The 23,119-nt window shown below is 53.7% G+C and overlaps 1 protein-coding gene across 2 annotated transcripts in view; it reads right to left on the bottom strand.

Annotated features, from left to right (window-relative positions):
- Positions 1 to 4,879: 4,879 nt before the first annotated feature.
- The window catches only part of LOC111146324 (zyg-11 related cell cycle regulator), a 28,860-nt gene continuing 10,620 nt past the window's right edge, over positions 4,880 to 23,119 (bottom strand). The window contains exons 2-16 of one of the 2 annotated variants that reach the window (XM_022501836.1): positions 21,797 to 22,048; positions 19,334 to 19,484; positions 18,690 to 19,126; positions 18,207 to 18,383; positions 17,274 to 17,388; positions 16,962 to 17,108; positions 16,450 to 16,617; positions 12,232 to 12,447; positions 11,498 to 11,539; positions 11,217 to 11,336; positions 10,064 to 10,179; positions 9,562 to 9,750; positions 8,050 to 8,147; positions 6,337 to 6,439; positions 4,880 to 5,095 (exon numbers count right to left, since the gene is read on the bottom strand). In XM_022501836.1, coding sequence (XP_022357544.1) covers positions 5,038 to 5,095; positions 6,337 to 6,439; positions 8,050 to 8,147; positions 9,562 to 9,750; positions 10,064 to 10,179; positions 11,217 to 11,336; positions 11,498 to 11,539; positions 12,232 to 12,447; positions 16,450 to 16,617; positions 16,962 to 17,108; positions 17,274 to 17,388; positions 18,207 to 18,383; positions 18,690 to 19,126; positions 19,334 to 19,484; positions 21,797 to 21,954 — 2,295 coding nt within the window. In that variant the 5' untranslated portion in view covers positions 21,955 to 22,048 and the 3' untranslated portion in view covers positions 4,880 to 5,037. Of the gene's footprint in view, positions 5,096 to 6,336; positions 6,440 to 8,049; positions 8,148 to 9,561; positions 9,751 to 10,063; positions 10,180 to 11,216; positions 11,337 to 11,497; positions 11,540 to 12,231; positions 12,448 to 16,443; positions 16,618 to 16,961; positions 17,109 to 17,273; positions 17,389 to 18,206; positions 18,384 to 18,689; positions 19,127 to 19,333; positions 19,485 to 21,796; positions 22,049 to 23,119 lie in introns of both variants that reach the window. The other variant, XM_022501835.1, reaches the window with a different exon arrangement.

Genomic DNA, 23,119 nt, shown 5'->3' on the forward strand with positions numbered 1-23,119 from the left:
GGGCGGGCCCTTCGAGGGAGAGGGGCCGCGGCCACCCGGGGATTGGTGGATCTTGGAGATAGGCGGGGCCTTATTGGGCCGGGGAGGCTGTCTATTGGATAGCAGCTGCGGCCGCGTAGGCCCTCGAGCCAACAGGTGCCTGAAGAGGCTGAGGGCGGGGCCGGCGCGCGCGCAGCTGGTAACTCCCCCAGCCCCAGCCCCCACCAGCCAGGTAACTTTCGAAAGCCGAGGAGCAGGCGCGAGTCTCGACCCCGCCCCCTTGGGCTCCCACCCAGCCCTCCCCAACCCCACGACCTCGCGCATGCGTACAGTTCTCCGGGCGCTTCCATGTTCAAGGTGTTTGTTGTGACTCCAGGTTGTGGACATGTACTGGTTTCTAGGGTGTGATGCTGAGGTCTCTAGGGGCGCAGGACTCGCCCTCGGATGCTCCGTGGTGACACCCTTACCTCCTTTATTCATTTTTAGATACTGCGAACAGGATGAGAGCAAAGTGGTCGTCCCGGGTGCAGATCCTGGGTATGAGGGGCTCAAGTGGAGTCAGAGTGGGAAATACCAGCACTGCCCCTTCCTATCTGTGTGAGCTCGGGCAAGTTACTGAACCACTCTGAGCTCTGTTTTCTGTCTATATAGTGAAGACCGACGACACCATCCCCCTGACAGGGTGGTTGGGAGGATTAAATAATGCAAGGACAGTGTCTAGTAAGGGACTGTCATCTCCCCCGCTGTAAGCCAATACCTCACCTTGCCCGAAGGACTTGCCCAACCCGAGGCTTCGGGATATTCTAAAATGAAACCTCATCATCATTCACTGTTCACACTCCTTTAACTGTGTCCCCAGGGCACTCCCCATTTAGCTCTGCCTTTCCACCCACACTTGCCACTGAAACCAACATCCACCTTCTTTCTCCAACAGATTGGCCCTATCGGCTCTTCTAGGACACTCTTCTGGCATCTGTTGTTTTGTCAGCTCAGCATCCCCTTTTCTGTTGGGGAACTGACTCTTCCCCATCCCATGTGGCTCTGGAGGAACTCTGTCCCTCACTCTACCAGGTGGCAGGAGACAAGATGTGGTCATGTGACTCTACAGGGCCAAACCTGGGTCCCTATATCAATGTCTCCGGTGATTGGTCCTAGGTGCTGGACATGTGACTCAGCAGAGCCAATCAGAACAGTCTATAAGAGTACTGTATAAATGCTGAGAGAGAAAGGGGCGTTCCCTCGGATCTCAAGCATAAGGAATAGGATGTAGGAGCAACTGGCAGCTGTCTTTACACTACAAGGAGGGAGACTGTGCCAGGAGAGTATGAAGCCAACTTATAGAGTCACAGAGATAAGCAGCACTGAAAGAGGGAGTGAGAGAGTCTTAGCAATGTTGTCTAGGCCCCCAGATCCAGCTATTCCTAGAGCTGATATTAATCTCTAGGTTCCCTTAATGAATTTCCTCCCACCTTTGACCAGCCTGGGTAGGTATTTGAGTTGAGTGACTGTCACTTGCAACTCAATCTTGGTTACTGCAATGGGTGGCTTAGTGTGCTGAATGGAAACAGATAAATCACGCCAAAGCTTCCATGAGTCATGCCCTGTGCTGGTGTGAAAGATAGACAAAGTCAAACACTCGTTAAAGTGGTAAGGACAGAGTTTCATCAGTAACATGCTACTGCAGTGTAAATTGAAGGCAACTCTCATTTGCACAGAGGTGACTGGGTGTTTTAAAGGAACCAGGAGGGAGTGGAAAGAGAGAACAGCGGTGGCTTGTACAGACGCAGGGAAGTGAAAAATTATAAAGGGTTGGTCAGTGTAAATGCTGAGGAGGCCAGCTGTGTATGTGAGCGGGCAATAGCTGAAGTTAGGTGCTTGTCCTCCCACAGGGACTAGGAGACGGAGGCCTGATCCTCCCTGAGCACTGCTCTTTGAAGGAATAGCTTTCCGGTCTCCTGAGTTGTAGAAGACGCAAATACATTTCAAAGGGACAGAGGAAGGATTCCCAACTGTAAGCCCTTTTTAGCAAATCCTCGGAGACAGGGTGGTGTGTGGTGGTGGTGGTGTTCGTGGGGGCCTGGGTCAGGTGGTGGCTAAAACAAACAGTAGGTTCTTTGGGCAGCTTGGAGGCAGGCCCTTTAAGGGCGTCCGGGTCATTCTAGGGCTGCGGCCTTGAGCTGTGAGAAACTACCTTAGTGGTTTAGTGTTTTAAGGTAGGGGAGGGAGAAGGACAAAATCACTTGTGGTGAGAGCCTGTAGCAGAGCTCTTCGAGGCCCAGGTTGAGGTGTAGTTGAGAACAGGGCTCAGGGGAGCCTGACTAGAGTTTGGTCAAGGAACGGGTCTTTGTCTCTGGGCACTGGCCACACACGTGCCTGGCATGTGGGGTGGGGGTGGGGGGGATGATTCCCCTTCAATTGGCCACCAGCATCTAGACTGTTCTTTGGGGAACAGCTCTCCTCAATTGGGTGCAGCCTTACTGGTGCCTCAGGAGCACGGAGGGCACTGTCAGCAGTTCCGCCAGGTCAAAGCTGGATGCCCAGCTGCTTCTCCAGGTCCTCCTGCTTGTGCCCTTGTTCCTTCGCTCTGCTGTGGCTTTCAGGGCTGGCTTCGTGGCTCTCCCTGTAAGGCCCCCGTATCAGGCCCCTCTGTCTGCGGTGCTCTTTCTGTGGCTGTCACAGCCAGGCCGGGCAGGCCCCCTCCCTTTTTAAAAAGATTTATTTATTTATTTTAGAGGAGGGAGGGGCAGAGGGAGAGGGGGAGAGAGAGAATCCCCATCAAGTGGGGGGATCCCACTTGATGGCGATCATGTCGATCAAGTCGATCCCACGACTCTTGAGATCATAACCTGAGCTGAAATCAAGAGTCGGACCCTTAACTGACTGAGCCCCCCAGGCACCCCGCGGCAGCCTTGTCTTTGGCTGGATTCAGCTCACATGTCTCCTCTCGCGAGAAGCCTCTGTGCCTGCTTGTGGACACCATGTTGTCTCTTACCTCCACGCTGAAGGTGCTCTTTCCCTCGATGAAGCATGGCTGCCCAGCTAACCTGTCTCCCCGGGCCCTCCCTCCCACTCCTGCCAGCGCACGGGAGGCGCCCTCTCTGTGCTCCCTGCTCGCTGCACACGGGGTCGTAATCTCACACAGAACATCGTCTCTCCCATCAGACTGGACCACCCTGGGCAGAGGGCCTGCTGCCAGCTGTGTCCGGGCATGGGGGTGTGGAGAGAATGGGAGGCGGCACGGACTTCAGGCCAACCCGCCACCTGTGTCCAGGCTGCAGTTCACTGGCCCTCCAGGCTGGGCACACAAATTGGCCCGAGGGACCCTCCCTGCTGCAGGTCCCCTCATTCAAGGCCCAGTGCCCAAACTGCTTCCAGCCCCTCTCCTGACCCCATCCCTTCTGCAAAAAAAGACACCCTGTTCTTTCCACTTTGCACAAAAATGTATTTCTGTGACATCCCAAAGTACAGACATTTACCCAGGCCCCAGGTGGTAAAGCAACGCGATGTGAACTCTGCCCAGGGTCTGGGCAGGGAAGGGAGGGGCAGGTGTGGCCTGTCCGCCACATTCAGGAAGCGCAGGGCAGCCACCCCCTTCCCGGGGGCTGGCAGGGACAGACTCTGGGGGGAGAAGGCCTGGTGCCTCTCCCCTGGGCTGCTCATCCAGCCTGTTCTGCCTCGAGGCAGAAATGCTAGGAGAATCCAAAAACAGGCCCAGGGAAGGAGGAAGGAAAAAAGGTCATCCCCTGGGGGATGCCTGCAGAGTTGGCCCTGCTCCCCCAGAGCCTTGTTCTGGAAAGGCCTCCTCGCCGCCGCCTGTCTCCAGAGAGCAATGCAGAGTTACATCAAGGGAGGACCACAAGATATTTCAAGATACATTTGCAGCTCACACTTCTCTGAAACACAGCACAGAGGTTCCCAAGGTAAAGCCTGGGGGCAGGGAGGAGGGGCTCAGAAGGGCCACGTGGGGCCACTGCAGGCTGTGCCCAGTGCTGGTCTGGAAGCAGCTACCTGTCGGCTGCGGGTCCGGCTGGAGTGGGGACCTCCTGCCTCACCGAGAGGCATGTGGGGTCCTCCGGGCAGCGGGGCAGATGTGTGTGTGTGTGTGTGTGTGTGTCTGTGGTCGGGGTAAAAGAGGCCGGCTCAGTTCTGCTGGTGGGGTGCCTGGGCACCATGGGTGCTGTGGGCAGGGGAAGGGCTGGGGAGTGAGGAGCAAGCCCCAGGCCCCAGCGGTGCTGGCTCCCAGGGCTGGGGCAGGGGCTGAATATGTTTGGCAGAAGGGGCAGTGGAATCTGCCTGAGTTCTGACCAGCCCTGGGCTGGGGCCTTCAGTAGCCTGGGACCCGGTGGGAGACCAGCAGGCAGCCTCTATAGCAGCGTGGCCCCAGGCAGGTCTGGCCAGAGAACTGGCAGGGGGCCAACGGGAGCCCCGCTCCTGAGGGTCCCCAGGGGCTGGGGCTGCCTGAGCACTCACTTCTTTGCCCCAGATGGCCGACGGCTGGGAGCACCAAGGCATTCGGGAGACCCAGTGGGGCTAGTTTTCCTCCCAAACCCCATCAGCCACACCCAGGAGCCCAGATGGGGTTCTCAGGCTTTGGCGGCTGCGTTAGGGTGCGGGAGTGGGCTTTCAGAAGCCGCTGCCTCTCCCAATGGGAAGCGAGGCCAGGGTCTGAGGTCATTGGGAAAGGACCGGACTCTCACGACGTTTGAGGCATTGAGTCTTAGGGGGTGGGAGTGAGTGGCAGCGATGAAGGCTTGGAGTTGGGGCTTGAGAGCGGCCGAGGAAGCTGCGGGGACTCAAGGAGTGTTCTTTTGTTTTTGTACAGAAATCATACACACAAAACTTCACACTTCCTAACCAAAAAAAATAATATATATATATATATATATATAATATATATATATCTCACTAATGTTAAGGAAAAGCGTCGGTTGTGCAAAAGTCCCCGTGTCCCTTCATCCAGCAGGAGGCTACCCGGAGGCGGTCCGCCCGCTGGGCTGCTTGAGAGCTTCCTCCCGGCCTTGTGGTCCAGAGCAGTGGCGGCCGTGGGGGCGGAGGCCTCTATCTGGATGTGTCCATGTTCTCCTCTTTAAAGTTACTGCAGTGCCCAATCACCTTGCTGGAGACCACGGGAGAGAGCATCAGAGGGCAGCCTTGGGTCAGGTGAGGTTGGCTCCTCCCGGCAGGGGAGGCCACTGGATTTAGCAGCCAGTGTCAGCAGTGCCGCTGATGTGAGCGAGGAGGTGTGTTGGGGGTGGGGGGCGGGGGGCTGGCACGTGCGGAGTGCCCAGGAAATGGCACCTGCGCACACCAATACGATCAGCCCCCTGGGCCCCTCCTTCCTCCCTAGGCCCCTCCGCTTCCCTACCTCTCAGCCCCAGGGCCTCTCTGGTTAGGGGCTACCCTGAACTGGCTTGCACCTCACCTTCCCAACTCTCTCTGCTCCTTTCTTGAGCACCACCTGCCTTCTTCACTTTCTCCCTGCCTACTGGGGCGGCATACTCGTGGTCCCCAAATTGCCTGCATGCCAGATTCCCCCAGAGAGCCTGAGCCCACGGCGGTCCGCGTGGGGCCAGGGCAGCCGTGCCAGCACGAGGGCCCCTCACACTCTCCAGCAGCCAGGGCCAGTGCTGCGGTCTCAGGAACTGCCACTGGTGCTCAGAGCCCCGGTCTCGTGCCCCCTCTGGACTGACCCTTGAGAACCGCCGGCCCACTGCAGTCATGTGTCACCTGGGACCTTAGATGGCCTTCCTGTTCAACACTACGCCTTTGGGTTGGTAAGGAGCAGGGGGTGGTACTCACTGCAGCCTCCATGTGCTAAAGAGGAGCCTACTGCCTCTTAGGAAATAAGGGGTGCCCAGAGTGGGACAGGGGCGCGATAGGCGGAGCGACTTCTCAGCTCCCTCTTAGTGTCGCTCACACCTGCCTCACACGGGCCGGCGGCTCAGATGCGCGTCTCAGGTCTCACAGAGATGTTCAAAGGGACTGTGGCAGACGATCAAAGAGACTGGCGGCTCTACCATGTGCATGGCCTTCACACCTTCACTTGTGCAAACCTATCTGCACTTGCCGGCCAGTTCTCTCAAATATTCTTTACCATGTGGTGTCCTCTCTTGTTGGAAGGTCTTCGGCCAAAAATGATGAATTCTGACCTGACTTGCTAAGGGCCAGGGAGGAGAGGATGGAATTTGTTGGGAGTAAGAGATGAAGCTTACAGAGGAGGGCAGTGATGCTCTGTGCAGGCTGGACAACCTAGTTTCTGGCCACACTTTGGCCAAAATGACACTCAGGGAGGGCCCTGACACCGTCCCCCGCTCCCCCACACCGAGGCTGCAAGCAGAAACACTGCCCATCTCTTACCGGGCCATTTCCTTTGTCTCCTGCCGGGCGGTGGCCATCTTGATCATGTCCCTCAGCAGGGGCAGCCCCCCTTCTTTGATCAGCAGGGGGCAGTATTTGTCGGCTGCGGGGAGGGGCAGACAGCAGATCAGCTCAGACTTCCAGCAGCCTGTGGCCCAGAACCCACCCTTGCTGTGAGGGCCACCCTCTCTGAGGGGTGGGGGGAGTAGGGACGCAGGCCTGGGGGCAGGCGCTGCTGCACCGGGGAGCCAGCCGACCCGGGGAGCAAGGGGTGAGTCCTTGGAGAAGGCTACTTTGGGACGCGGCCATGATTCTTTCCACAGCTCACCCCATGGGAAATAACACCCAAACCAGTGGCTTCTTTTTTCAGAGATTTTATAGAAATAAAGATTCCTAAGCCCAGCCCTTGGGTATTCTGAGTCAACAGACCCAGGAACCTGTATTTATTTGTATTTTTAACAGTAAACTACCAGCTGATGCTGGTGGCCAGCCAGGCTGGAAACAGTATTCCTTCCTATGATTGGGTGGTTCACAGTCCATGGCAATAAAGAATATTCTAGCGCTTAGGATCCTAGGGCTTTAGGCTCCATGGAGAACACGGGCACTTGAGTGGAGCCTCTCCAACCCCTACCCCCGCCCCCTCCAAGCAGCTCTGTGTAGTCAGAGTCACTTTTATGCTCTGCATTTTACAGATGAAAAGAACCGAGGTTCAGAGGGAGGAAACAATTCATCCAAAGTCACTCTGGAAGTTTGTTCGAGGGAGTCCCAGCTCAGGGCTCTTCCCTCTGGGCTATACTGCCTCTCCAAGGTCAGGGGCTACACTTTAGTAAGACCAACCTCAAGTAGTAATGAAAAAGGCTGAGCCTTATCCAAGAGCTGGTATGGGCCAAGCACTGTTCCAAGCATTTTTCATGCCTTACTTCACAGCAATCCTATTTTTATCCCATTTTAAAGAAGAGACAATTGAGGCACAGATAGGTTGAGAAACCTGCCCCAAATAACACAGCCACAGCAAGTGAGAGAGCCGGGGCTCAAAGCCAGATGTCTGCCCCCAGAGCCCGCACTCCGATCCACTCTGCTAGTTAACAGCACTGAGCTAGTTAACAGGATCCAGACACTGGCCTGGGCACTTCGTGCTGGTTCTCTTTTCACATCAATCTTATGAGGTAGGCATTATCACTGTCCCCATTCTACAGGGGAGGAAACTGAGGCCCAGAGAGGTTAAATAACCTGCATGAGGTCACATAACCAGTAAGAAAGAGATCGAGGGTCAAACCTCGTCTGTCATCAAGGTCTCCTCCCCACAAAGCCACCCAGCAGATGGGCCACTCTCCGAGGAATTAAGTTAGAATTGTTTTAAAGTTCTCTCCCGTTCCTGTGGGAGTCTGTTTCCTTGGTGGCACTTAGTTCTTTGTTTGGTCTTACTCTATCCCACAGAAGGCACGGAGATTTTTGACTCTTCACTTCTGGGGAAGCAGGAAGCATTAAGCAGGCTATCTGGGAACTCTGGATGGCCCATCGGGCCTGCCAGACTCGTTTCTGGTGATGAGGCAGGGCCGGCCATTATGCCGGGCGGCCCACAGATGCTGGAAAGTGGAGGGCTGTGCTCTCGAGTACAGACTCTGCACCCCAGTTACAAGCTCCCCGGGGACAAGCGTGCTTGAAGCCCAGTGAGCAGCCCCGTTTCTGAACAAAGGGCAAGTGGATACTCACGGTAGACAGACACGAGGTTGTACAGGGCCCAGGTGGCCCAGTGCTGGCTGACAGGGGAGATGCCCTGGGGAAGGAGGCGAAGAATTGGCTCAAATGACCTGTAGAGAGAGAGGTCAGGGTCACTTCTGCGGCCAGGGGTTGGGGGAGTGCCTCCTGCCTGCTGGAGAGCTCTCCTGCCTGGAGCGCCCTACACACAGCCCACGAGCAGGCTAGTAGGCTGCAGCGGAGGTGAAGGCGGAGGCATCAGGCCCTTCAGGCTCCACGAAGGGAGAGAGGTCAAGGGCAGGGCCATGCAAGGGTGGCAGGAGGGAAACAGATCAGGTGGAGAAGAAACAGGGGACCTCGGCGAGGAGGAGAGAGCCAGTCTTGGGGAGGCAGGGAGAAGTACCCTGAGAAACAGAAATGACACCATACTTCTTATAGTGGCCTTCTACAGGCCATCTGGAGTCATGGTCCCAGAGCCTGAAAAATGTACGTGCAAACCCCCTGGGCCAGTGCTTCCACCTCATGTCTCCTTGGGAACAGCAGTCACCAGAGCACAGACAAAGCCATAAGCACAAGCCTGCTCCTCCCAATATGGGATTTCTTTTCCTTTTTTTTTTTTTTTTTTTTAAGATTTTATTCACTTGTTGGAGAAGGAGCGTGCACAAGCATGGGGAGCGGCAGGGAGAGGGAGAAGCAGGCTCCCTGCTGAGCAAGGAGCCCAATGCGGGACTCGATCCTAGGACCCTGGGATCATGACCTGAGCCAAAGGCAGACGCCTAACTGACTGAGCCACCCAGGCGTCCCCCAGTATGGGTTTTCGAGGTCAGGGTCAATCAGTACAAGATGGTCCATCCACACCCAGAAAGTGACCCAGTCACGACATGAGGAGGGAGACCTATACCTTGTGGTTGCAAATCCAGCCACAAGACAGGAAGACGTGACGCCCACTGCACTGCCAAGAATGAAGTCGGTGCAGAGGGTAACTCCTGGGAGGGGAGGCGCCAGACTGTGAGCAGAGAGGTTCTTTGGTGGAGTGAGCTCAAGAATGGTTTTTGTGGGAGTCCCGCCTGGGTGGTTCAGTCGTTAAGCGCCTGCCTTCAGCTCAGGTCATGATCCCAGGGTCTTGGGATCGAGCTCAGTGTCCAGTTTCCTGCTTGGCAGGAAGCCTGCTTCTCCCTCCCCCACTCCCCCTGACAGTGTTCCCTCTCTCACTGTGTCTCTGTCATATAAATAAATAAAATCTTAAAAAAAGAATGGTTTCTGTTTGGTTCCCTGGTGCATACTGGTATTTTCCTCTTCTTTTCTCCTCCCACAGATAAACCGTCTCAAATGCTTGTAAACGGCTTCGGGTACACACGGGTGTGTATGTGCAGGAAAGGTACAGCCAGCCTTCCGGGTGAGGTGTGTGCTGTGTGGGGACTGTCCCTCAGGGAGAGTGACAGGGGATGAGAGGAAAGGCCTTGCTGGGAACAAGCATCCCCCTCGGACCCCTCTCGAGCACCCCTCCCTCCCAGCGCCGCTCCGCACCTGTAATTGATGTTTCTCCGAGAGTTGATGTCCCAGCTCTGGATGGCGGCCCACATGCGCTCCTCTACCTCCTCCCGCTGGGGCTCACAGATGCCCCAAGCCTCAGGCCCATCGAACATGATATGGGAGAGGACGCCGCAGGCATTGTACGAAACTTCGATCCCATCAGCCTTGCTCTCCAGCAGGTTGCTGCCAAGGGGAGAGAAAACTCCCTCCAAGTCCCTCTTCAGACACCAGCTGCTGGGCCCCAGCTTACAAACTGGATGCCAGAGGTGTTGCTGACTTATTATCCATACCCAGCGATTATTCTAAAGATCTGAGGTTGCTGAAGACACAGCGACAAGAGGACCATTTATGGCGGCTTGAGGGAAACCCCTTGTAGACGGAAGGTGACATTTCTAACAGAGATCTAGGCAGAGAGTGGTTGCTGCAACTGAACACAGACTACAGCCCTGAGCATCCTGGCAGCCAAGGCAAAAAGGGAAAGGGAAGAAATACCAACCTGAAGACACTGATGAACTGGGAAGTCATTAGCTGTGGCCGCAGCTCCTTCACCTCAGCCACATTCCCCAAGAGTCCTAGCATGTTCCGATGCAGTTCCTGCTTCTCTGGGAATTCCTGGCAAAATGAGAGCCATTGGGGCCATGTCAATTAGTACTTAATTAGTGGCTGGTATGTTTTTAGTAAGTGTCTGGTACCGCTAACCTAGAAACTTTATGGGTATCTGGCCATTGCACCTAGACAAAGAGGGGGAGCAACATGCTGTCCTCACACCTTCTCCTGCACCGAGTACAGTGTGGGGTACGTACCATATGGGATTAAAAAGGGTAGGGGCCCCTTGCTACCAAATCAAAGGCTGAGTGGAGATCTGACCTATAAAACTCCAAAGAGGATAAACACGGTTCTATTTGCCAAAAGCTCAAATATGAATTGAAGGGAAACTTCGTAGAAACTAGAGCAAGAAAATGAAGGATGAGTTTTATCTATTTCTTATAATTGCTACCTTTATTTATTTATTTATTTATTTAAAGAAAGCTCTATGCCCAACGTGGAGCTTGAACTCACAACCCTGAGATCAAGAGTCCGTCATATAAATGCTCTCCCGACAGCCAGCCAGGTGCCCCAAGGATGACTTTTAAAAGACCATCCTAGGGGCGTCTGGGTGGCTCAGTGGGTTAAAGCCTCTGCCTTCAGCTCAGGTCATGATCCCAGAGTCCTGGGGGAGCCCCACATCGGGGCTCTCTGCTCAGCAGGGAGCCTGCTTCCCCTCCTCTCTCTCTCTGCCTGCCTCTCTGCCTACTTGTGATCTCTGTCTGTCAAATAAATAAATAAAATCTTAAAATAAAATAAAATAAAATAAAATAAAATAAAATAAAAGACCATCCTACTGGACAGAATCCTATCCAGCTGACATCCCAGGGAACCCCGACCAGACTGTGGGCAGCCGGAGAATCGCTGGGAAGAAGGATGGGACTGGGCTTTCCCTCGGACCAGGGCTCTGAGACAGGGGTGGGCCTGTGAGTTGGCCCCCACTGCCCTTCTGTGGGAACCACGGGGGGAGGAGCTGCTGACGGATCTGGGGGGCGGGACACCTGGGGCAGAAGAGTGGCCATGTGAGTGGTCAAGGAGGCTCTGCCACTGGAGACGGGCAGTACCTTCAGGCAGTCCAGAAAGAGCTTCATGCCATTGAAGTTGAGGAACATCTCGCAGTTGTCGGGAGTCTCGTCCGTGATGTTCCACAGGGCGCTCCAGGAGAACTCCATCACCTGGTCGCACTGAAGGGAGAGGATGCCTCAGCACAGCTGGTCTGGAGGGCCCGCAGGCTCCTGGCACCCGTGAGGGCACCCCCTCACAAAACATGGGTATCCTCCAGGGACAAACCAGCCCCTCTTGAGGGAGGGGAGGGGTGGAGGAGCTTCATGAAGGCTCAACTTACTATCTTGTCCAGCAGCTTCTTCTGAATCAGCTTCAGCATGGTCTGTGGGCAGAGAAGAGAACTTGCAGGGGGGCAGGGCTCAAGAGGTACTGTGTCCCCCAAGACCAAGACGGAGAGAGGGGAGCCAGCCCTTCCACTCCTGGCTAATGCATCCTGACAAGACCGAATGTACCTATCTGGTCCGGGGGGCCTGCAACCCACAGACGTGGTCCCTAGCCTCGGGAGGCCTGGGGACTGGTCCAGCTCGGGCCTGGCTCCCTGTGTAGCGCTGGGCCTGGCCCTCCCCTCTGTGGGCTCCAGCCTCTCCATCCAGCGCGAAAGAGGAGGAGACCAGACGCTCCTTCCTCACTCTTCCCTGCCACCTTGTGCCAGGCCCCACTCTAGAAAGTGCTGGGGAGGTCATGATGGAAGAAGGAACAAGCATAGTGTCTTTCCCTGCAGAACTCACAACCCAGTGGGGAGGCCGACATTAAACAAACAGTCCCTCAGACACTTATTTAACCCCAGTGAGAAAGACCTAATAGGGGACCTGGTCTGAGGAGCCAGGAGGGGCTTGAACAGTGGGACCAAATGCGTGGCTGCAGCGGCCGGGAGAGGATGCCAGAGTGTTCTGAGCGGAGCAAATCTACGGGGACGTAAGCTGCATTCATGGTGAGAAGATTTTTCCTCTGGTCTAGCCTAAATCCGTCATGGGGCAGGGGGCTCTGGAGAAGGGGCAGCCTGAGGGCACGCACCACAACGAAGCCCATCTTGCCCACGGCCTCCTTGTGGTCGTTGTCCACTTGGCAGACCAGGGCGTTGCACAGGTGCACGGCGATGCGCTGGATTGACTCGTCCTGCCTCGTGGGGTTGAGGATGCTGAGCAGGAGCTCATTAACTCGGCGGTACTGGAACTCCAGCTCCTCAGGGATGCTGAAGTTACAGAGGGTCAGACAGCAGTTCCGCTGGACCTGGGTGGGATGGGAGACAAGGGGAACACAGTCAGGGTTGGTTAGACTCGGGAGCTGGACTCCAGGGGCGCCCTAGAGGCGTGAGATCATCTGGAGCTGTGGTGGTCCAGGAAGGCTTTCTGGAAGAGGAGACTCCAAGGCTTTTTTTTTTTTTTTTTAACATTAAAAAAAAAAAAGTGAAATATAATCTTCACACAGAAGAGGGCATAAAACACAAATTTATGGTTTTACGAGCATTTATGAAGCAAAAAAACCTTTTTTGGCAACCATGGAACCCCCCACCTGGGTCAGGAAATAGAACACTGGCAGCACCCGGAAAGCCCCGCAGGTCCCTTCCTGGCCCTCAGTCCCTCTCCCCATAGAGAGAACCACCGTCCTTGCGAGTCCCCACAGAAGGTTCTCCAGCATCTTGCTTACTCTTGTTTACCACAGGTTTGTAAGAGCAACTATGTCATCATGAGCAGCTGAAAAGCATTCATTTGTTCACTGTATCACGGTCCTTGAATTTATTGGCCCATCCCACCGTTGGTGGACACCCGAGGGGGCTTCAGCGTGTGGTAACTTCAAACGATGTCTCATGCCTCCATCCTGGCGTCCATGCACAGTGGCTTCTGGGTCACACGCAGCATGCATGTCTTCAACTTGACCAGGTGACACCAGACCGTCTGCCGAAGTGGCTGCAGGGTCTACAGTCCCAATGGGCAGAGCGGGAGGCCTCACGCTGCTCGAGAGCTTCAATTTCTTTTTTCGTTGTCTGTGGGCTTTTTTTTTTTTTTTTTTAAAGTATTCTTGGAGCATTTGCCTGTAATTTAATTTCCTTCCATCCTTTCTCAGATTTTGGCAGATCACTGTACTTCAGTAATTATGTAATTTAGAGGGTGTATCACTCTTAGTTAGCTCTTTTTTCCCCCCTCAAATACACATACACTTTTTAATCTGAGAAAAAATTTATTTCAAATTACAAGAAACAATGCTTACTCACCGTAAAAAGTTCAAATAGTAGTATTTGAGAGAAAAGTTAAAGTCTCTCACTTTATTCCCCAAAAGTAATCACTGTTAAAAGTTTGGTGCATGTCCTTCTAGATTTTTCTAACATGCAAATACAAATATATATTTGGGGGAGAGGTGAGGCAAAAAAAGATATTATACACACTGCTCTAAAACCTTTCACTTATCAACATGCAGTGGACATCTTTCCACATTAGGAACGCGCAGATTTGCCAGAATATCCGATTGTGGGGGTATGTTACTTTTCCAGGTCCCTATAGCTAAAACGTTCTAGTTTCCTCTAATTTATTTTTATTTACTTATTTTTAAAATTTTATTTATTTTTTTGACAGAGACACGGCGAGAGAGAAAACAGAAGCAGGGAGCGTGGGAGAGGGAAAAGCAGGCTTCCTGCGGAGCAGGGAGCCCGATTCAGGCCTCAATCCCAGGACGCTGGGATCATGACCTGAGCCGAAGGCAGGCGCTCAATGACTGAGCCACCCAGGCGCCCCTCCTCTAACTTATTTTTAATTAAAAAGAAAAGATGTGATCTTTTTCCTCTAAAAAACATTTGAATCATGGAATACATGGGCCCAAAGATCAACGCATTTACAGTTTTGGCAAATTCGGCCAGTTGGCCTCCAAAAAGATGGTACAATTCCTACCTCAGCAGGGAGAAGTATGCAAAAGTAATCTCCCCTGACCTCTGTCAATGTTGGGGATCCTCGGTCTCTTGAGATAAAATGTGGTACCTCACCATTTTAATTTCCATTTCTTTGATAGAGTTTATGAATTTGTTTGGGAGTCTTCAACTAGCAATTTTGTAAAAAAAAAAAAAAAAAAAAAAACCCAAACCAAAAAACAAACAAAAAAACACACCCCTTTTACCTGATGATAAAATCAATCTCAAGGTAGAAAAAGGTTGCTCTAAAGTCTGGATTTGGCAGGCAGGGAAAGCATGCCTTCTCACCCCTGCAGGAACTGTGTCTCTACCATAGCCTTTCTGGAGGATAATTCGAGACTATGTCCCAAATGCTTTAAAAATACACCTACCCATTCATGGCCCCGGCAATGGCAATTTTAGTCACGTATTTTAAGGATTATCAATTGAGTAGAGTCAGGAAAGCCTTCTTTGAAATAGCAAACAAGAAGAAAGTCACCTAAATGTTTGACCACGGGGGGCCAACTCCATGACTGCCACCTGGGGCAGCCTGGCCTGCTACTCTGTGGGGAAAGGGCCTGGCCACTGTGTCCCAGCTACAGCACACGGCTGGCGCCCCAGTGGCTTCCCCTGGATAAGGACACTGAGCATTAGGCTGACAACTCATTTTGTAGTTAACACATTTTCTCTTTCTTTTCTTTTTTTTTCTTTAAGATTTTTTTTAAAAAGATTTTATTTATTTATTTGAAAGAGCAGAAAACCATAAGCAGGGAGAACAGCAGGCAGGGGGAGAGGAGAGGCAGACTCGGGCTGAGCAGGTAGCCCAAGGTGGGGCTCGATCCCAGGACCCTGGGATCATGACCTGAGCCCAAAGCAGATGCTTAACCGAGTGAGCCACTCAGGCGCCCTGACACATTTCTGTATCACGGTCGACCATTAGACAGCCTGAAGGTTAGGGGCTCCAATCTCCTCCCTACCTACTGCCAAGCAGCTGAAAAGCCACCTGTAACTTCTGACTCCTCCCAGAACTTCACCACGAAGAGCCTACCTTTGACTGGAAGGAACCCTTCCTGATAACGTCTATAAGTCAACTAACACATTTTGCACATGATATGTGTTACATATCGTAGTCTTGCGATAAAGCTAGAGCAAAGACAGTGTAAGGAAATCATTAGGAGGAGAAAATACACTGACGGTGTAATCTGTATTTGTCAAATAAAATCTGATCCAGGGGCGTCTGGGGGTGCTCAGTCCGTTAAGCGTCCAACTCTTGATTTTGGCTTAAGTCATGATCTCAGTGTCGTGAGATCGAGCCCCGTGCTGGGCTCGGTGCTGGGCGTGGAGCCTGCCTAAGATTCTCTCACTCTTTCCCTCTGCCCCTCCCCCCACTCCTACTTGCTCTCTCTCTTTCAAAAAAAAAAAAAAAAAAATCTTTGTTTTTTTAAAAGGAGCACCTGGTTGGCTCAGTCAGTTGAGCAACTGACTCTTGATTTCAGCTCAAGTCATGATCACAGAGTCATGGGATCAAGCCCTGCATTGGGTTCCTAAATAAATAAATACATACACATATAAAATCTTTAGAGAAGAATTCTGCATCTGAGTTGAAACCCATGTGGTTCAAGGGTCAATGGTGCTTGAATCTGTTTGTTTTCTAAGCATTAGATGTCTTACTTTTGTAATTAGAAAAGAGACATTATTTTAGAAGTTCTGTTGTAGAAATGTTTGTTGATCTGAGAGATGTTCACACTCATAAGACACTGTTGTAATAAAAATCCACATCATGCAAACAGCAAGTGCGGAATGAACCCATCTACTAAATAAACATGCACAGGCGAAATCTAAAACAACAGGTGTCCAACACCAACAGTGGCTCTCTGTGTGGAGGGATTACGAGTGGTTTTTTTTTTTTCTTACTGTCTCTAATTACAGTTTTTCTAAGGTCAAAATTTTTGTAACTTTACAATAAAAGCAGCTATTGGAAAACAATCCCCTGCCCGCAGAGTGTTACTGGGCGGAAGGGCCGAGGAGTCCGCATGAGCAGAGGCCCAGAGACAGGAAACCAGGGTCCCTGGGCGGGGGGGAGTGGCCATGGGGGAAGGACTCGTCAAGTGGGGCCAGGTTACAGGGTCCTGAATGCCAGGTCCTAGAGTCTGGGAGGGATGCCACGGGTAAGGGGGGAGGTGACTGCAGCAGGGGTGGAGGGGGCTGCAGATCAGAGCCAGGCAGAAAAGGGTGCAAACAGGCTTGGCCCCCCGAGGGCCCAGGGCAGTAAGGCTGGCACACAGGGTGCGCAGGGAGAGGAGGGGCTGGGCCTGAGCATGCAGGGCTGGCACGGGTAGGGGGCTCACCGTCACCTCCTGGTAGGATTCCATGCCATTCAGCACCACCTGGATGACCTGCCGGCGCAGCTTGACGCTCTGCTCGGAGCGGTACTCAGAATTGGTCAGGTAGAAGAGCGCAGCGCTGCCCGTGACCTGGATGTTCTTGTCATACTTGTGGCACTTGAGGGCTGTGATGACCAGCTGTGGGAAGACAGGGTGGGCCTGGGTTGGCCAGTCCTGTTCACGCCGTGCCAGGCCAGGCCTAGGGCTCTGCCAGGGGGCTGGGACAGTTGCTCTGGGGCTCAGCTTACCCTGATCCTGTTCCCCGAGAGCAGAAGTACGGGTTGGGGGGCAGAAGCTAGATGGGGCCACAGGTCTGTGGTAAGGTCAGTGCTGGGACAAGCTAGGCCTAGGGCTCGGGGGTAATGCTGCTGGGGGCCTGGGGGTGAGGAGGAGGTGGAGAGGAGGGACACGCCTCAACCGAGTCCAGCGCCTGCCAGCTGGGGATGGGCAGGAGGCTGAGGCCCCCCGGGGTTGAGGCTGACCTTCAAGGCCCGAAGCAGCTGGTTGCAGCGCTCGATGCGTGCGATGTCAAAAAGCAGGTTGATGGCCCTCGAGGTGATCTCAGGCCTGTGCTCCGTGTAGGCCTCTATGGCATTCAGCACCTGCTCCTCATTTTTGTCACCACTTACCTGGGAACGGAACATGCTCAGAAGCACCCGGAAGAGGCCAAGCGGTGGGATCCCCAGACCCCAGGGTCATCTCTACTCCCAGGGCAGACACCGTGGGGCCCCCAGCTGACCCCTTCCCTTGTCCCAGGGCCCCCTATTCCTCCCCTCCCCAACTCCCTCTCTCACTTTGTAGGCAGGAATGTGTGTGAGGCGGCACAGGGAGGTCTCAAAGAGCCCGAGGAACTGCAGTGGCCTCTTCAGGGCCCGGAAAGGCATGATGCTGCTCTTGGAAGGCTCAATGCTGGGAACAGAGGGTGCTGGGGTCAGTGGCCTGTGGACTGGGGCTGTCCTGGGTTCAGGAGGGGCTCTCCCTGGGGTTGGCTAGGCATTTACTTGGGGCCCTCTTCTAGGCCTTCCTGCCTCATCTTTTGGGACACAGACCGCCACCTCCTGACGGAGAGGTAGCAAGGTCACACTGTATAACATGGGGGATGGGAGTTACTGTTGCACCCATCTTTGGAAAATACTATGTGCCCTTCTAGTGAGGACTTGTCACCCTTGTGTAAAGTCCTAACGATCATCAAGGGACATGCCCATCAACCTAGCCCCGTGAATGCACAGCTGGGGCCAGGGCCCATAGTCAATTACAGTTGGATCGGTTTGAATCCGATCTCAGTCTCTCAACCAACCAGGCCAGGAAGCAACCTATGTGCTGGGATACCTAAAGCAAGGGAGACGCTGCTGGCCATCCTACCGCCACCACCGTCGCTAGCCAGGCTGAGCGTCCTAATTCTCTGCTCACCCCTCAAGCTTACACCTTCCAGCCTTTGCTGTATGCTGTTCCCTCGGCTGGAACACCTTTCCTCTGGCAAACTCAGGAGCTTTCAGGATAACCTGGATGCCATTCCTCCTTCTTCTTGATCCTCAGGGCAGTCCTACAGTCCTGCGCCTCCCCTACCACTGTCCTGATAAGGACTCCTTTGTCCCCACTAGCTCGAACAGACTCAACAGGGCAGGGCCTGGTTCGGTTCTTTATCTCTGGCACCCAGCACAGGCCCTGGCTTGGTAAATGCTTGTTGAATGACACCCTGCTGGCAACCACCACGGGTGGGTCCCCACCTAGTCTGCCCCGCCTCCTCGTCCATCTTGGAGATGCTGCAGTTTTCCAGGATCATGTGGCCAGAGATGTCCAGGGACATCAGGTTCCCCAGCTTTTGCACAAAGAGGCTCAGCACCTTGCGAGTCAGCTTGAACTTGTAGTAGCTGGAGAGGCGGTCTCGGGAGATGTCCAGGTGTCTGGAGATTGGAGTGGGGGCCACAGGTCAGGAGCCGGACATGGGCTGGGGCTGCCTCAGAGAGCCCCGCTCCTTCAGCCCATGGCAGGGAGGGGAGAGCCCCTCCTTCCCACAGCTGCTCCAGAGCATTCTGGGGAAGAGCCTGCTGGCACCCCAAGGCCCTGAACAGCCCAGATGCAGCCAAAACACTGGGCTTAAGGAAGGGGACTGTCTCTTCCAAACCCATCTGTGCCCCGCTAGGGGCTTACAGACCTCCGGGACTGGCGACCCCCACCCGCCCCTAATGAGCTCTGGGCCAGCAGCTCACCGCAGCTTGTGCAGCTGGACGATGACCCGGATGTGGTCGTCTGACAGGTCCATGTTGTAGAGCACAAGGGACACCAGGCTATCTTTCCACTGGGTTAGGAAGGCCGCGTCGCTTGTCTGGATGCCCGAGAGGTCCAGGGCAGCCAGGGAGCTGAGTGGCCGCAGCAGCGACTCCACAGGGACCCCGTCGATCATGCGACCCAAGTTGAGGAAGCGGAGGCGGCTAAAGCCCTCAAACGTAAAGTCCTTGACCAGCACCTGGCAGGTGGGGTTGACGAGGCACTCGTCTTCACAGCCCCCTGGGTTCTCCTCCTCATAGAAAATGTTGGCACAGCCGAAGAGGCTCAAGGACACCAGGGTGTGGCTAAAGCTCCTTAGCGTCTGCAGACTCTTGGCGGACAGCTTCTCGCAGTTGGTCAGGTACAGCTCCACCAGGTCCTGGGAGCAGGGACAGCTCCGTCACCGCCACAGCCCACCAACCCCCACCTCTGGCGACCCCCAGGCCCGAGCCCAGACCACAGGTGGGCTTCAGGAGGGGTGTGTGCAAGGTGCGGGCGTGCTGGATTCTTGTCCCGGAGGGGTCACTGATGCTCTCCGGCCGGCCTCCCCATGGCCGTCCCCACTGGCTGGTGACGTAGGTCTCACCTGCTTGCGGATGGCCTCCAGGTCCTGGTCCTGCACCAGGTCCTCGCGAAGGTGGATCCGGGTGAGGCGGGTGCTGCGGGGGTCCGAGAAAAGGCTGAAGAAGCTCTCGTGCGGCTCAAAGTTGCAGGCGGCATTGACCAGCTCCACGTACCTAGGCGGGGAGAGAAGCCTCGCTAGCGGGAGGGGTGCAGGGGCCTTTGACCTCCCTCAAGGCTCTGCACTAGCCCTCCTGTCCCTGAAACCTTCCCTTGCCACCCACCAGCAACTCCCATCTCTTCCAACCCCTGTCCCTCTTTCTAACAGCATCTGCTTGGACCCTGACCGCCCTGCAGGTGACATGAAGATGCTCCCCCAGGCACCAGGACAGCAAAGATAACAAAGCGGTCTCTAATCAATAGCAAATCCCAAACACTTCCTCCCGAAACCCGTACGCATCTGTAACAAATACAGGCATCCGCACTCCTCGTCTTTCAGCAGGCTTCGGTTCCTGATCGGCCCCTCCCGGGACCCTTTCCAACAGGAAGATTAAGCCAAGGGGTTTGACATTCCCAGCTGGGTCCAGGCCAAACACTGAATAAAACCCTGTTTGAGATCCCAGTTGATACAAGAATCCTGGTCTGGTGGAAGAGGCTTGGGAGTCAAACACTGGGCTCTGAATCCTGGCTTGGCTGTTTACCACTTGGGCAACTTCACACAAGTAATGGAACTTTGCCAGAATTTAGTTTCTTCATCTGTAAAATGGACATAACTCAGGTCTGCAAAGGGTCCACGCGAGTGGCTGAGCCACATCAAATGCCCAGAACATGATTACAAGTCAGGCTCCGTGCTGGGGTCACACACAAGTTCCCACGCTTTCTTCTTTTTTTCAGATTTTATGTTTTTAAGATTTATTTATTTGAGAGAGAGTGCAAGCGAGCAGAGGAGGGGCAGAGGGAGAGGGAGAGAGAGAAGGAGACTCCCTGCTGAGTGTGGAGTCCAATGTGGGGCTTGATCTCACGGCCCTGAGATCATGACCTGAGCCGAAATCAAGTCAGCCGCTCAACCGACTGAGCCACCCAGGCGCCCCCTATTTTATTTTATTTTTAATTATTTTATTTTTAGGGGCACCCGGGTGGCTCAGTCAGTTGAGCAGCTGACTCTTGATTTCGGCTCAGGTCATGATCTCAGGGTCCTGGGATAGAGCCCTGTGTCAGGCTCCTGTCCTGACAGGGAGTCTGCTTGGGGTTCTCTCCCTCCCTCTGCCTCTGCCCCTCCCGACTGTGTGCTCTTTCTCTCTCAAATAAATAATCTTAAGAAAAAAAAGATAAGGGGCGCCTGGGTGGCTCAGTGGGTTGGGCCGCTGCCTTCGGCTCGGGTCATGATCTCGGGGTCCTGGGATCGAGTCCCGCGTCGGGCTCTCTGCTCGGCGGGGAGCCTGCTTCCCCCCCTCCTCTGCCTGCCTCTCCATCTACTTGTGATCTCTCTCTGTCAAATAAATAAATGAAATCTTAAAAAGAAAAGAAAAAAAAGATCATATTTTTAAATAGTCTTCACACCTAATGTGGAGTTCAAACTCACAACCCCAAGATCAAGAGTTGCATTATTCTCCACGGACTGAGCCACCCACAAGTTCCCACTTTTATATGCAACTGTTTGGTCTAACAATTTCCCTTCTGGGGATCTGGACTGACCTCCCTGAGGTGAGTGAATGCATATCCTATTGCCAGGAGCCTCTCATAGTGGGGAGTTCCTTGGAGGGCCCAGATACAGATTTTCTGAATGATTTGATCCCTGGTCATGGGTCCATTCTTTACAGTGTACCAGTGCACGAACGTGTGTGTGGCTCTGTGCACACACAGACGGGTTTATAGGCACAGGCATGTGCACATAGGCACACGGAACAGTCAGAATTCCTTTGTTTATGTGCACGTTTCTTTAAGATTTTATTTATTGAGAGAGAGAGTAAAATGAGAGAGAGAGAGAGAGTAGAGTGAGAGAGAGAGAGCATGAGCGGAGCGGGGGGAGCAGCAGGCAGAGGGAGAGAGAGAGAAGCAGACGCCCCACCTCAGCAGGGAGCCCGATGTAGGGCTCAATCCCAAGACCCTGGGCTCATGACCTGAGCTGAAGGCAGACGCTTAACTGACTGAGCCACCCAGGCGCCCCCTATATGCAGGCTTCTGTACCCTCTCATAGATATAATGCACACTTGCAGTCACACACTCAAACATACCCCATGCTGCAGAAACCCACGTGTACATACGTCCATTCCTTCACATGCACACCCTTCCACACACATACCAATGTGCACACATGTAGCTTTATGGTTACGAATATACCAGTGTTCTCCATACCCACAGACACCCAAGTCCATGCACACACCCCCCACACGTGTGTATCCATAGCCACATTCCTGCATGGTGCACACCACGGTCCCAGAGCTCATGCTAAGACTCATGCCCATGCCCCAGCCCCCTGCCCGCTCACTCATTGACGAGCCGGTCACAGATCTCGCTGGGCAGGAAGATGTCTGGGTGGAGCCGCAGAGTCTCCTTGTCCAGCAGGTAGCCCAACGTGCCATCCAGGTTGCGCAGGCAGAAGTCAGTGCAGAGGGCCATCAGGGACTCAGGGGTGTCGGACGCCATGCTGGGGGTCAGGAGGGTGGGCCAATCCAGGACAGGAGCCCCTAGGGGCAGCAGTGACTCCCAGCACTCACAGGGTCATTGGCAGAACCACAGCCTGGGGAACAGGAAGAAGCTAAGTGAGCCACAACCACCAGCTACCCTATGCCCAATCTCTGAGTAGGGAAACTGAGGTCCCAAATGTCACACTCAATTGAGCAGCTTAGCAGGGCTCCTGCTCCCTTTCCTGGTCCTCTCTGCTCCGCCACTAGCTGTGTGTGATTTGACCTGCGAAGAGCAGGGGTCTTGTCCGGGCATGTTTCTGCCTTTACAGTATCCGTGGGCAGACGTGCATGTGTTGGGGACCCAATGCTTGGTGAGGATAACGGGGCTTTCTTTAACAGCTACACTGGGGCATCCCTTACTGTGTAACCTAACCCGTAAACAGTAGTCACCGTGTGAACATTCAGTATATGCCAGGCCTTCATAGACATGCTGTCATTGAATTAAACTGTGTATGATTAAGAATGATTAATCATTTCTCCCAAGGGAAGTGAAAATATACGTCCACATAAAAATCATACATTCGTGTTCACAGCGGTACTATTCGTAATAGTCAGGAAGTGGAAATTACTTTCCATCAACTGATGCCCGGATAAACAAAAATGGTCTATCCCTACAACGGAATGTTATTCAGCCATAAAAGGAATGAGGTACTGACACGTGCTACAGCATGGACACCTTGAAACCGTTATGCTAAGTGAGAGACACCAGGCACAAAAGGCCATATGTTGTACGGATCCATTTACACACAGTGTGTAGCCAGAAGAGGAAACCCGTAGAGTCAGAAGTAGATTAGAGGTGGCCTAGGGCTGGGGCTGTGAGGCATAGGCAGTGACTGCTAACACTACGAGGCTTCTTCTAGGGTGATAAAAATGTTCTAAAATTGATGATGGTGGCAGACACAGAACTCTGAATATACTAAAAACCAACAAACTGTCTATGTGAAATAGCTATCGCATATGGTTTAGGAATTGTAGCTCAACAAAACGGTTATTAAAAAACTAAAGTCAGGGGCAGGTGCCTGGCTGGCTGTCAGAAGAGCACGTGATACTTGTAACATCTCGGAGTTATGAGCTTGAGCCTCACCTCGGGCGTAGAGCCTAAACAAACAAACAAACAAATAGGT

This window comes from Enhydra lutris, unplaced genomic scaffold, assembly GCF_002288905.1.
Source record: "Enhydra lutris kenyoni isolate GAN:26980312 unplaced genomic scaffold, ASM228890v2 scaffoldscaffold13, whole genome shotgun sequence".
In the NCBI taxonomy this organism is placed as follows: Eukaryota; Metazoa; Chordata; class Mammalia; order Carnivora; family Mustelidae; genus Enhydra; species Enhydra lutris.